We start from the raw sequence: 13,781 nt of genomic DNA, 5'->3' as shown, positions 1-13,781 counted from the left end.
TTTAGTCTTCTCCACATAATAGTACCTACCTCTTGAGTCTCTATATTCATAAAAAAATAAGGCAATCTTAACTAACTAACTAACTAGCTAACTAACCATCACGCCACTTACCCGCAAGGGCAGGCAGAGAGAACCGAACGCCATACCATTCTGTCTTTGCAAACATTCTTCGCCTCTTCTACATTCATGCATTTCCTCATACATACCCGACGATTATTACGACTCCTCATTCGGCCATGTGAATTTAAACTCCAGTGAAAATGCATCACAGATATGAATGAATAGTGAACTCGAGCGAATGTACAGAAGAAGAGAGGAATTTTTCATAGTTATTATTCCCTTTTAAACAATTCAGAGCATTCAAGAAAAATGTGGGGGAAAGTCAGGCACGCTCCTACTGTAATAAGAATAATTAAAAGGGCGAAGCAGGATATGACGTACGCCCCATTACCGTTGCTGTTGCATTTCCGGAATTCCAGCTTCCTGCTATCTCCCGTTATTTCCGCTTGCAGACCGCGGAGGAAATGGTTCCGGGAATGACGATGCAACATCCTGTTATCCAAACACAGATTTGTTGAATACATTACTCGTATACTTAGAACAATGCACCATATTTTTAGTGTGTCCAAATATTCGTTCACAAATCAGTGTTTATCCGTTTAAGAGTTTTTTTTTTATATTGACATTTCAACATATATTGAAGAAGAATCTGAAAGTCTGGTTATTTTTATGACTGTCAGAAGTTTAAGTAATCACTTTAGACGCGTGTTATATATACCATTGTACCTATGATTGAACACCCTACTCAATTTTCGTTCAAAGCTGTATATTCCTTAAATTGAAACCTTCTTACACAAATAAGTTCTCGACACCATCTATAATTTAATTATTATAAATTATTATAAAACCCTTTTCCGCACCCCAGTGGTGCATAGGGCACTGTTATATAAACGTAGTGTTATCTTGATCGTTTACACATGAAGGAAAGGTGATCAGCCCTCCGCTTCAGGTACCAGTCCATGGTAATATTGAATAAATATTAGTGAAAAAATCACTTATATTTTATCACTTATATAATTTAATTGAGTAACTTTTTTGTCCGCCTCCGTAGTGTAATGGTCAGCACGCTCGGCTACCGTTCTGGAGGTCCCGGGTTCGATTCCTAAGGGGGGTAAAATAAATATAAGTGATTTTTTCACTGTCATATTCATTCAATATTACCCTGGACTGGTACCTGAGGCGGAGGGCTGATCACCTTTCCTTCATGTGTAAACGATCAAGATAACACTGCGTTTACATGACGCAGTGCCTTATGCACCATTGGGGTGCGGATAAGGGTTTTATTATTATTATTTATTAACTTTTTTGTTAAGCAGAGACCTTTATAAAATGTATGTATGTAACCTTTCGATAGGTTGCAAGCCCTGTGAATTTCCATACTTCCATATTCTTCTTCATCCGTGTTTTTTTTTTTTTTTTTTTATTTATTTATTTTTATAAATCACAATTTTTAACATATATTAAAAATAAAAATAAAAAGTTATTTTGCAGAGACCCACCAAGCCACCTTGTGTGTCTTGTCGGTGGAGTTCTTTTTGCATTCATTTTTTTATTGTTTTTTAACCATTTTAACCTAATATATACACACAAAAAAGGAGATGTAAAAATGTAAAAATAACTCTTGAGTGGAGAAACCCGGATTTTTGAACAAGGATTTGGACACACCCAAGATGTCGTGAAAACTTATAATGCATTATGCAGATCAATATTACCTACTCACTTTCATACAATGTATACATTTTTTCACGGTAATAAAATTATTTCTCAACCATTTGAGACGCCAGGAATATAAATTTTCATGAATATTATCGTGTTTCTAAGTGAACACTTAATATTTCACGGTAGATTTATCATGCATAGTATTTTTTACGATAAGTTTAGTCGGTAAATCGAGTAAATCGACCTATTAAGGTATATTTTTGTTGGTAAGAAGATATTGCTTTTTACAAACAAGCCCGGCAATGTACTTATTTATTTTCTGTGCATGAAGTTTAAATATATTAATAAATATAGTTATCAATTATTATTACTAACATCACAACATATTGAATAGCTAAATCTTTGGTGAACTCACCCCAAATTTTCAGAAAAAAATAACAGGTAAAATTATAAGCTTTAAAAAAAATCATGTTTTCAGGCATTTCAAATGTCAAAACAAAGCACCTTTGATATGGTATCTTTTGAAAATTTTCAAAAATTATAGTTATTATTATTGTTATCAAGGAGTGCGCAGGAGTGATCACCTTGTCTTCATGAAGGATACGATCGAGGTAACACTGTGTCAGTACGATGCAGTGCCCTATGCACCATTGGGTGCGGATAAGGGTTAGAAAATTATTGTTATCAAGGAGTTTAAAGTTTATCAAATTGATAACAACCTTATCATACTTGCATGTGTAGATCCTTCCTATATGTACTTGCATATAAAATTTAAATTAAAAATCAATTTTTAATGTAATTTTTTTTAATAAATAAACAATTTTTCGAAATGAAATTTAAATAAAAAAATTATAGATGTTTGTACAAAGTGACTACCGACTCAATTAATGAAATTACATTAATTTCTTTGTATTAAAGTATTTTTAACGATATAATTTATATTTCAAGCACTAACTTTGTGATTTTCCATTTTATAATGTGGAATTGTGTAATTGGCTTTATCTGTATTAATGTAACTAAGTTTGTTAATGCAATGTAATGTTTATTATTGTAAATGTAACTTTTTTTTATTTATTTAAATTTTTAAATATAAAGCTGTACAATTCCCGGACAAACAAAAAAAATTAACTTTGTTATAAAATCACTATAATTTTTTTTATTTTAAGTTAATTATAATGTCTACCGGTTTCGAAGCTAACCGCTTCTTTATCAACTGACTGATTCATACTAAGCGGCTAGCTTCGAAACCGGTAGACATTATAATTAAGTTAAAATAAAATATTTATAGTGATTTTAAGACAAAGTTACATATTAATTATATTTTTAACGAATTCGTTTTACTGTTATCATATTATAACTTTACTGTATTTTAGTATGATTGTGTCATTCATACAGATTTTCATTTGCCTGGTTTTCTTCCTTCACAATAGATCACACTGTCATAATTGTTATCGAAAAGGTGTAGCAATTAACATTTAAATTTAGCGCCCAAACTAGCGGAAATGGATTTTCCTTTCAAACGATGTGACGTCTACGTTTTCGGAGACGGTTGTCTTTTGTTTGTTGCGAGAGTCCCGCCTTTTTATCGCCATCTTTGTGAAAATTTTCCGGGTCGTTAGTTCTGATAATGCTAACATTTTCACACGACTTGCTCGCAAACAAACACACCCGAACGTTACGAAACTATGATTTACATCAAGATGTACTGCTGGCAATTGTTATCTTGACGAAAGCGAAATGCCAAAGTTATTATCTGACTCATTAAGACCCGCGAAACTTCAAAAGGTAAAACTAGTCATTAACAAATGTGTTTGTGAATTCGGGGAATTGTTTTATTGCTAGTTTTCAAGCAGTTGAGATGTTTAGCTCAGCTATGTTTATGAATATTAATTGTATCATAGCATTATTCTTTATGCGATAGGCACTTGGTGAGGAATAGCAAATGCATGTTTTGTATACATCGTGTTTCAACAAAGTTCTAGAAAGTTTACTATTTGTAAACTAAGAAAAAAATCCGATTTCATAGGAAAATTTTAGAGGAAGACCGAGGAAAACTTGGCACAATCAGGTATGTCAAATATTTGAAAGCGGCCGTGTCAGAAGTCGAAATAATCGGCGGGTATGTATAAGGAGATGCATGAATGTGGAAGAGGCGAAGAATATTTGCGGAGACTTGTGAAAGAGTTAAGACTTTTCAAAGAGTTGCGTGATGTTTAGTTAGTTAATTGAGAAAAAATCTTATATTTTTGGATGAAAAATATAAGATTTTTTATCAATTATTTTTCCTGTAAAAATTTTCATAAGAAAATCTTATTGAATTTAACGAAATTCTCATATTTAATTAATTTTTATTAAATAAATCACGATAAATTAATATGTATCATTAAAAATATGGCATTTTAAGAGAAGGTTGAAAATCTATGTAATGATTTTTTTTAAATGTCTGACCATACCAAGATGGATTTGTGAGAATGCAAATCGACTTTTGGGTTTTTGTCGGTAATGGAAAGTAAACACGATATTTTTTTTTTTCAAACCTTTCACTGCCCGTATTACTACGCAGGAATATTTGGCACATTTGTATACATGTGGGAGTTTAGAGGAAAAACCAAGGACTCATCCACACGTGAAAATATTTTTATCGAATCCATTTTCGACATCTTCAAAACGCAATTTTATGCCTCTTTTGATACTTTGTACTTATTTTTAGCAGCTTTAAAACGTAATTTTGTTCCTTTTTTAAATTATTAGATCACGTTTGAAAATATTCAGTTGTAATTATTTTAGACTTCAAAACGTTATTATATTCCTTTTTTGAAATTATCAAATCGTCCTTGTCGTCACACATGAAAATATCCAATAGTATCTACTTATTTTCTACTTCAAAACGTATTTTTTATTCCTTTTTTGAAATTATCCATTTGTTAGTATTTTCCACAACTTCAAAACGTAATTCTATTCCTTTTTTGAAATTATCAGATTTTGTGACGTAAATCGGTTTTGTCGGACGCGTAAAAGCCTATTTCACACAGCGCAGTTCTCTTGTGTTAGGAAATGTCCATTTATTCTTTAGAAATCCATGTCTGTGATACTAATCGCGTCATAAAATCTAGCGCGGAGTTGAACCCGAGATCCTTTGCTTATAAATCAAGACGTGCCTCTTTGTGACGGAAATAAAAGATGGACTGGGGCCAAAATAGACGGTAATGGAGACACAAAGATAAAAACTACACGGAGCTTGAATTTGTAAACCTAATTCTGTCCACTTTAGCGATAATATATCTTCAATGACACGACAATTAATTTTGTTCTGTTGTGACAATGTAATCCTAAGAGACAGTAGTAGAATATTTAAAATGGCGTGTAGTTTTGTAATTAATGAAAGAAAATATCTATAAAATCTATTAACAATGAACACCATACAAAAATTAAAAAATCAATTTAATAAAAAATAAAAGTCTGACATCATTGACAACGCAAAATTTCCATAACATTTTTGAGTTTATTAATGTAAGCACAACCAGTTTAGAGAACTACAGATGTTCTCATCAACAAGTGAAAATACAATTGATTACAAATCCAAGTTTTTTTTTCATCTGAGAGCATTCGTAATTCTCAAAACTGGTGTTTACATTAATTCACTCTGATCTGAGTGGTCTTACGCAAGTGTTTTATTTTAAAATATACATAAATCATTACGTTATTCTACAAAGTTCATTTTACTAACACTTTTTGAAAAAAAAAATTTTTGTGAGTAAAATCATCGCTTTTTTGTATATTAACAGCAATGTTTTGTATGTTGACTTTGTGGAATTGTAATATGTATATGTAATACTCTTCTTATCATTCATCGATCACTTTGTATAATACCACTTTTTCATGACTACCCGTTTCAGAATGTGCATTCCACTATCAGGTCAAATGTAGACAAGAGTGTAATTGTTACGGTATGTCATTGTCACGAAGTGCTATTAAACAAATTGAACGATGAATGATAATGAAAATGTAAAATAATGGCTATATTTGAATGATTTGGTTGTTATAAAATTCCGTTCATCAAAAATTGAAAAGTGCAAAAATCGGTATGCTGTTTGAATTCGAGCTGCCATTACGTCAATATAAGGAGCAAACCTGATGCTCAACCAGACGTAAGCTTCGTCACGCGTTCAGGATTTCACGTCCTTAAAGGATTACCTCAAGGGATTCCTAACTCAACGGCCCCTTAGATATCGGAAAGGATATCTGATCCCAGATCTTGCCAGCGTCACCTGTGACCAATCGGAAAATAATCGTTGGAAGGATGTTTCAGATCAAAATTATCCACAGATTTCAAAATTTGTCAGATATAAATATAAATATTTGTTTAAAGTACTGCATTTTTCTTTCTTTATTATTACACAATTTAAAAATAGTCATCAAAGTAGTGTATTTTTTTAATAATAAATGTTTATATTAGATTTACATTCAACTTCCTATCCGAACCCAATGGTGCATAGGGCACTGCATCATATAAATGCAGTTTTATTTTGATCGTTAACACATGAAGGAAAGGTGATCAGCCCTCCGCTTCAGGTACCAGTCCAGGGTAATATGTATCGAATAAATATTAGAGAAAAAGAAATTACATGTATTTGACCCCCCTGGGAATCGAACCCGGGACCTCCAGAACGGTAGCCGAGCGTGCTGTAGATGTAGATGTACACAATTCAATTTAATATAATTTAAAGCATTGCTAAATCATTATTTCTCCATACGTGTTTCCACGCACATTTTTTTAGAATACATATTGAAATGGATTTTTTTTTTTATATATATTTTTTTTAATTCCTTGCCATTCAACAATTCTTTTCTTACTACAGTATACCACATATTTATTTCAAAGAAAAACTTATTATTTCATTACAAAAATGGTGTTTTAATTCAATTTTGTTGAAAGTTACCTGGGTTCAAAGTTGAATGAAAATTAAGTTGCGAGTTGTCGATTGACCCGTCTTAAAAATATACGATTTCCACTTTCTGTACTAAAAATAAGTTTGTATTTTTTTGTTTTTTGTTTGTTTCGGCATTCACTTTGCAGTAAGCTTTGATGAAATTAAACATTCAATGTAAACACTCAAGTGGTAAAAAACAAGTGTTTTCATTTACAATTTGTATAATTTTTAATCTATATTTTTTCTTTCATATATCGTAGTCGTACAGGAGAAAGTGACCAACTACCAAAACGTAAAATGTTCAGGAGGGCCATTTAAGTCGCTATTGCCTAGCAAGAAAATAAATACCAATGCAGTTAGTCATTTTAAACTAGTCAATATATTATAGTTCCAAGTTTAAAATCCTTTGGGATGTTTTCAGGGCATTATTAAGCTAGTAAGATATCAAATAGTCAATGATCACGTTTTTGTAAAACAATACACTTGGTCACTTTCTCCTGTATGACTACGATATGAATGGTATACATAGCTTTATAACTTTAAAAGAGATGAGAAGGTATAATTTTTCATAGACATATGCTATTAACCATTAACTTTTGTCTGTGTCGGCTAGTGTTACTGGAATTTGTCACAGGAATCCTAGCCCGTATTTTTTATATTTTTTACATCAAGGCTGGACCTCCGTGAAGCTGTTTCCAAAGCGTTTTAGTACCCTTCTCCTATAAACATTCTCCTTTTATATCATGAACACAGATGGAAGGGATTATATTGGAAATTAAATAGTAGGTACTTATAGATTAATTGGTCTTTAAAAAAATGATAGAAGTCAATAGCTATAATGATTGTAATCAGATATCTTTTCTAAAAAAATTAATTTAAGGCTTTTAAAACAATCCAAAGAGCAAGTAATTTACTACTTCTACTACTACTGTCACACTGTTTTTCTACAGGGACAGGCAAAGAAGATGGAACGCCATACTCATTTGCCTTGACATAATATACTCCTAGCTTCCTTTTTTGTAAAGAAAAGCTTTTAGAAGCTTGTCTGCAGGTAGGATAGTAAGAATAGGGTAGATAAATGAGATGCTTATTATCCATACATCTATTGACGTTACTACTGCTACGACTACCATCACACCGCTTCATGCAGGGGTAGGCAGAGAGAATAGAACGCCACCCACTCTGTTTTTGCAAATTTATTTCTATCTTTCAAATTCATGCATCTCCTCATACATACCAGTTGATTATCCCGATTGCTGACCTGACCATTTGGCATGATCAAGTATTTGAAATGAAATACTTAATCATGCCAAGTTTTCCTCGGTCTTCCTCTGCTTCTTTCACCAACTACATTCACCTCATAAATTTGTTTTACTGTTCTTTCTTCATTCATGCTTGGATTTACATTTCCCCACCTTTCTTAATTTTAACGTTAATGCTTATCTCAGCCTTGCAGTCATTCCTTGTATCCACATTTGAACATCTATCATACATGGTTCTGCCGGGCTGAGAGATAACATCTCGAATGCATTCAGTCTACTTTGATCCTTCTTTTGCCAACTCCATACTGCACTTCATAAAAAAATATAACAACTTAAGTTCGTTCTGCATAATTTTCGAAATGTCGTTATGTTTTCTGGGAAGATGTTAACTAAGACACCGCCATGTGGTTTAAACCAAATGATAATATAATCTCTCAAGTGTTGGGTTAAGCCATGGGTCGTCAATGTGCGGCTCCGGAGCCACATGTGGCTCTTTGACCTTTTAAGTGCGGTTCCGGCACAAATATCCGCGGGAAGGCTCTTTGACTCTACGTATTCATACGAACAAGCTTTTTGAAGTGTGAATCTTATTAAAAGCAAACTGAAAATTGTTTTATTGGCAAGAACCTGGAAACGTGCTAAAAATATCGACATAAAAACCTGACTTGATAAAACTTTCAAAGGAGATGCAAGGACATTATAACAAGGCAGTAAGTAGTGTCCTTGTGGATACCTGACATTCAGAAAAAAAATCAATGAAGAAAATCCTTATTAATTGTGAATACTAGTTTCTTAAATTGATTCAACAGTCATATATATATATATATATGTATATATATATATATATATATATATATATATATATATATATATATATATATATATATATATATATATATACATATATATATATATATATATATATATATATATATATATATATATATCCATTCTTAATTTTTGTTTTACTTGGTAAATACCTACCATTTTTTGTTAAAATGTATTGTGACACGTTTTTCGATGCATTCCGCATCACTTTAACGTTGTTTGAAAATTATGCGGAAGGCATCGAAATACGTGTTACAATAGATTTTTAAGTGTTTAACAAGTAAAACTTAATAAAAAATGAAATCCTGAATTCTAACTATCGATAATATTAAGAAAGGTCTCTCGATATGGTTTGGACATGCGGAACGGATGAGTAAGCAAAGAACGGTGAAACAAATGTGTGAGGCGAATGAAGAAAAAATGAATGAAAAAAAAGCTTTACATGATCAGGTATGTTAAATACTTGAAAGCGGCCGGGTCGAGAGTTGAAATAGTCGGCGGGTATGTATGAGGAGATGCATGATGTCGAAGAGGCGAAGAATTTTTGCATAGACAGAGTGGTATGGTGTTTTTATCTTTCTGCCTAGCCCTTAAGGGATGCGGCGCGATGGTTAGTTAGTTAGTTAGAAATCTAGTTTTATTGGGCGTACCCGATAAAATAAAATTATAATTAAGGTTCAACATTTTGAGTGTGCCCAAATACTTTGGGCACACTTAAAATGTTCACAAAATCTGGATTATCTCCGATTACAGGAGTTATTTTCATATTATTTTTTGACATCTTTTTAACATCCAAGAATTACAGTAGTGTGGTTGTTAATAATGGGTAGAGTAGGTGAATGTTACACGTGTGTAAAGTGATCACTTAAATCAGCCTATGACTGTCATCAGCCCCGGAAATGCCCAGACTTCCATATTCTTCTTCATCTTTGATGAGATGTCAAAAAAGAATATGAATTTTAATATATTTTACACAAATACCTACAAAAATAAAACATACCGACAAGTGCTATATTTTTTAAAAAAATGATGTTAAAAAATAATATAATTAAGGTGTACTAGAATTTAAAACAGATTTGGCTTTCATATTTTTTTTATCGTTGTATGTGCATATTGGCTCTTCGGCTAACAAGTTTGCCGACCACTGGTATAAGCCACTGCCTTAGTGGTGAAGGCCGGCGGTCGGGCCCTTGTTAGCCAAAAGGCCGCATTTCGGGGCAAAAAAGCGGACCTTTGGGGACGCCAGACTCGGCGAGTCAACAACACTTGTTACGCGCCATTGTCTCCCAGATGTTTGGGGAGCCAATATTTGTCTGTGAATCGAGTTATTGGGTCACATCTCGTCAATGGGAGGACGGATCCATTACCACGAGTATGCACAAACATTGGTTTTGTATTGGGGTTTCCGTGTTACGTTTATGAATAGTGTCAAGGCAAGGTAAACATTTATTTCTTTTATTTGTTGGACAATTTTTAGGGCGCTTTTTTCGTGAGAAATCACTTAAAGGGCGATTTACATTTTTTTTTAAATTAACAGTTATTTAATCATTTAAAACGACATAACTAAATACTTATTCTTTACGTCAATATAAAATATAATATGATACTACTACTACTACCATCACGCCGTTTCTCCGCAGGGGTAGGCAGAAAGGATGGAACGCCACACTCTTCTGCCCTGCCATACACTCCTCGCCTCCTTCACATCCATACATTCAGTCATACATGCCCTCCAATTACGCAGACTTTTGACACCGCCAGATTTTAGGTTCTGATTGATCTGATCGTGCCAAGTCTTTTTCGGTCGTCCTCGTTCTGTTTTCCCTCTCTCATTCGCCACATATATTTTCTTAGTCATTTTCTCGTTGTCCATTCGCTCCACATGTTCATACCACCGCAAAGAACACGTTTATAATATGATAACAGTAGCATTAATTATTTTGAATGATTTATTTTGATTTTTCATAGATACATTCTCTTAAAATACTACCTAAACAGCGCTAATAAAGACTCAATAATTCAACATTTGTAATTCCAAGGTGTCCATGTTTGGGTCTATGTCCATTGGTAGCCTTACCTTTTCATTTTATAGAGAAATGATAACATTAAAAAAATCGTATTTCCAGGGAGTCCATGATTGGATCAATGTCAACGTGATCCAATCATGGAATCTAATCAAATTTCAAAACAATATGTGTTATTCATTGTTTACATTATTAAATTTCAAATAAAACACTTGTTTTTCACTACTTGTGTGTTAAACTTTAACGACTAGTTACGGAAGTTACAGATGCTTCCATCTACGGGTTTGAATATGAACGTTTGAATATAAAAAAGTTTAAATGAAAAACCGTACATTGAAGCATCTGTCGCTTCCAAAATCCAGTCGCTAAAATAAAATACTCAAGTGGTAGAAAAACAAGTGTTATAATTTAATTGAATTTATAAATGTTATTATAAATAATTAAAAAAATTGTAATTCCAGGGTGTCTATAAAGTATTTCAAGAGAAATGATCCCAATCAAATTTCAAAACAATTAGTAAATCCGGTGCGTCCATTATTGAATCTTTGTCCAACATTGGTAGCCTTCCCTCTCAATTATCTTTATCATATTTCAAAACATTTAGTAAATCCAGGGCGTCCATGATTGGGTCCATGTCCGACATTGGTAGCCTTACCCATTAAATTTACAGAAGCGTTTTTTACTCCAAGGACGGAATGAAGGTTACACTTGATGCGAGCATATAATAAGTTTTTCAATTAGGATTGTATTCCCTCTAACGAATTCCAATTTCACGATCGGATTCCCGAAACTTGTTGAAACTTGGAAAAGCTCCCATAATATTACCCCAGTAAGAATGTTTACAGCCTTCGTTATGTATTTATGTATTTATCAAGAGCAAATAGGCGAGATTATGTCTTATGTAACCTAATGAAAGGGCGCTGAATTGTCTGCGGGGCTGGCAGCCCTAAACAAACGAACAACTTTTTCGATACAGTTCACCTTCTCTTATCTAACCCTCGCGCCGGTTTGGAGAGGGTTAAATTGCTTTGATAATGGAAAAAGTTCATTACTCGAATTCCGCTGAAGACGTTCACGTAACGAAACACTTAGTTCAGCTAGGATTTTTATTGTTTCGCTTTCGTAAGAAAAGTAAAAATTCTGTGAAATATGTTTAATTAACTAACTAACTAACTAACCATCACGCCACTTCCCCTCAGGGGTAGGCAGAGAGAATAGAGCGCCACACCACTCTGTCATTGCAAAAATTCTTAGCCTCTTCCACGTTCATGCATCTCCTCATACATACCCGCCGATTGTTACGACTCCTAACCTGACCACTTTCAAGTATTTGGCATACCTGATCGTGCCATGTTTTTTTTATAAATGTTAAAAAATTATAAATGTTAATGAAATTATTTCTTAGTTCATCGTTTTACATTTTCCTGTTGAGGTTTTTAAAAAAATTCGTAAAAATTTTTACTAAATTAATTAGTTAAAAGTACATTCAGTAATAAAGTAAAAATATTACTACGTAAACCACTAAAATATTACCGTAGAACGGGGCTACTTGAACTTTGATGTGTAACTTGAGCCCAGTACAAAAAAATATTCAGATCTGTATTTGGTCTACAATATTGAACGTATAAGTGTCACCTATCAGGGAAACAATGTATCATGTCGATACGTTCATTATTGTAGACCAAATACAGATCTAAATATTTTTTTGCACTGGGCTCAAGTAACACATCAAAGTTCAAGTATCCCCGTTCTACGGTACTTTTTGTTATTAAAATACACACACCATTAATCAAAACTGATCTAAGTATATCCTTGTTGTGTATTTCATGTAATATTTTTAAGATAAATGTATGTTATGAGTTATGGAGTATAAGTCATTTCAATCATCGTTCTTTTCAGGTGGGCGAAGCGCGAAGACTAGCGATGTTATGAAGGAGCCAGGAACACTAGAGGAAGTGGTAAGTTACAACTATTTTTTATAATTTTACTTGACATTTACTTTGCACAATAAAATGATGATTCAATTCAATTCAATAATACCACTTTTTAGTTTAATATGTTATGTAAACATGACTAGTTTTTTTATGTATTAATTTTAAATCAAACAGATTTTTTGAGTCTATTAAGTTGTCATTCGTTTGATAATGCCCTAACAAGGCGAAACAATTGTCACAATATAATTTTTTATGTGTTTTTGTTAAGAAAATACAACTTAATAGACTCAAAAAATCTGTGTTCGATTTAAAATTAATACATAAATTAAAATGCCAAATTAAACGCCAAATCAATAAATAAATGACTAGTTTTGAGAACTATAAATGTTCTTATCAATAAGTGATAATACAAACTGTATTTGTGTCGGGTTGTGGTCCCGTGGTTAGTATCGCGGACTCTTGAGTCAGAGTTTCTCGGTTCGAACCCACTCTACCACAATTTGATACCTATTTCTAATAATGAGCCACTTAGGTTAGCTCACATAAATAGTATGAAATTGAAGTATTTTTGTAAATAATAAATACAAAAATCTTTATTTATCAAATATTAAATCAAACACGGTTTTTTTTTTTAATCTACTAAGTTGTATTTTATTGTCATTCGTTTGAAATCCCATAACTATGCAAAACAACTGTCACAATATTAATTTTTTTGTTTTTTTTTAACAATGAAATACAACTTAGTAGACTCAAAAATCTTTGTTTGAGTTAACATTTAATACATAAATTATAATGTATTTCTACAAATTAAACGCCAAATCAATAAATATCACAAATATTTCTCTTTTTAAAAAAAATACATACTTGAAAATAGCCATGTTGACATTAATAAACTCGAGATTAGCATTCTACAAGTGTTTTATTTTTATATTAAGTACTTTTTGTATTATGAATAATTTAATATCGGTATGTCAACTAATTTTTTTGATTGATATTTTATTATAATTGTGCCAACTTCTCGGATAAACTTAAATAATTCCATTAAGTATATCGAATGGGTTTCGAAGTGTAACTTTTAATCGA

The 13,781-nt window shown here is 32.3% G+C and overlaps 1 protein-coding gene across 14 annotated transcripts in view; it reads left to right on the top strand.

Annotated features, from left to right (window-relative positions):
• Positions 1-13,781, top strand: part of ASPP (Ankyrin-repeat, SH3-domain, and Proline-rich-region containing Protein) — a 431,995-nt gene that overhangs the window by 154,650 nt on the left and 263,564 nt on the right. For all 14 annotated transcript variants that reach the window (XM_088272413.1, XM_088272412.1, XM_088272416.1 and 11 more), the window contains one exon: positions 12,664-12,722. In XM_088272413.1, the coding sequence (XP_088128539.1) occupies positions 12,664-12,722 (59 nt within the window). The remainder of the gene's footprint in view (positions 1-12,663; positions 12,723-13,781) is intronic.

Source organism: Brachycentrus maculatus, unplaced genomic scaffold, assembly GCF_059751285.1.
Source record: "Brachycentrus maculatus isolate JH-2025_06_01 unplaced genomic scaffold, ASM5975128v1 h1tg000496l, whole genome shotgun sequence".
NCBI classification, from domain to species: Eukaryota; Metazoa; Arthropoda; class Insecta; order Trichoptera; family Brachycentridae; genus Brachycentrus; species Brachycentrus maculatus.
Note: the sequence above shows the minus strand (reverse complement) of the source record. Positions and strands in the feature narration are given on the sequence as shown.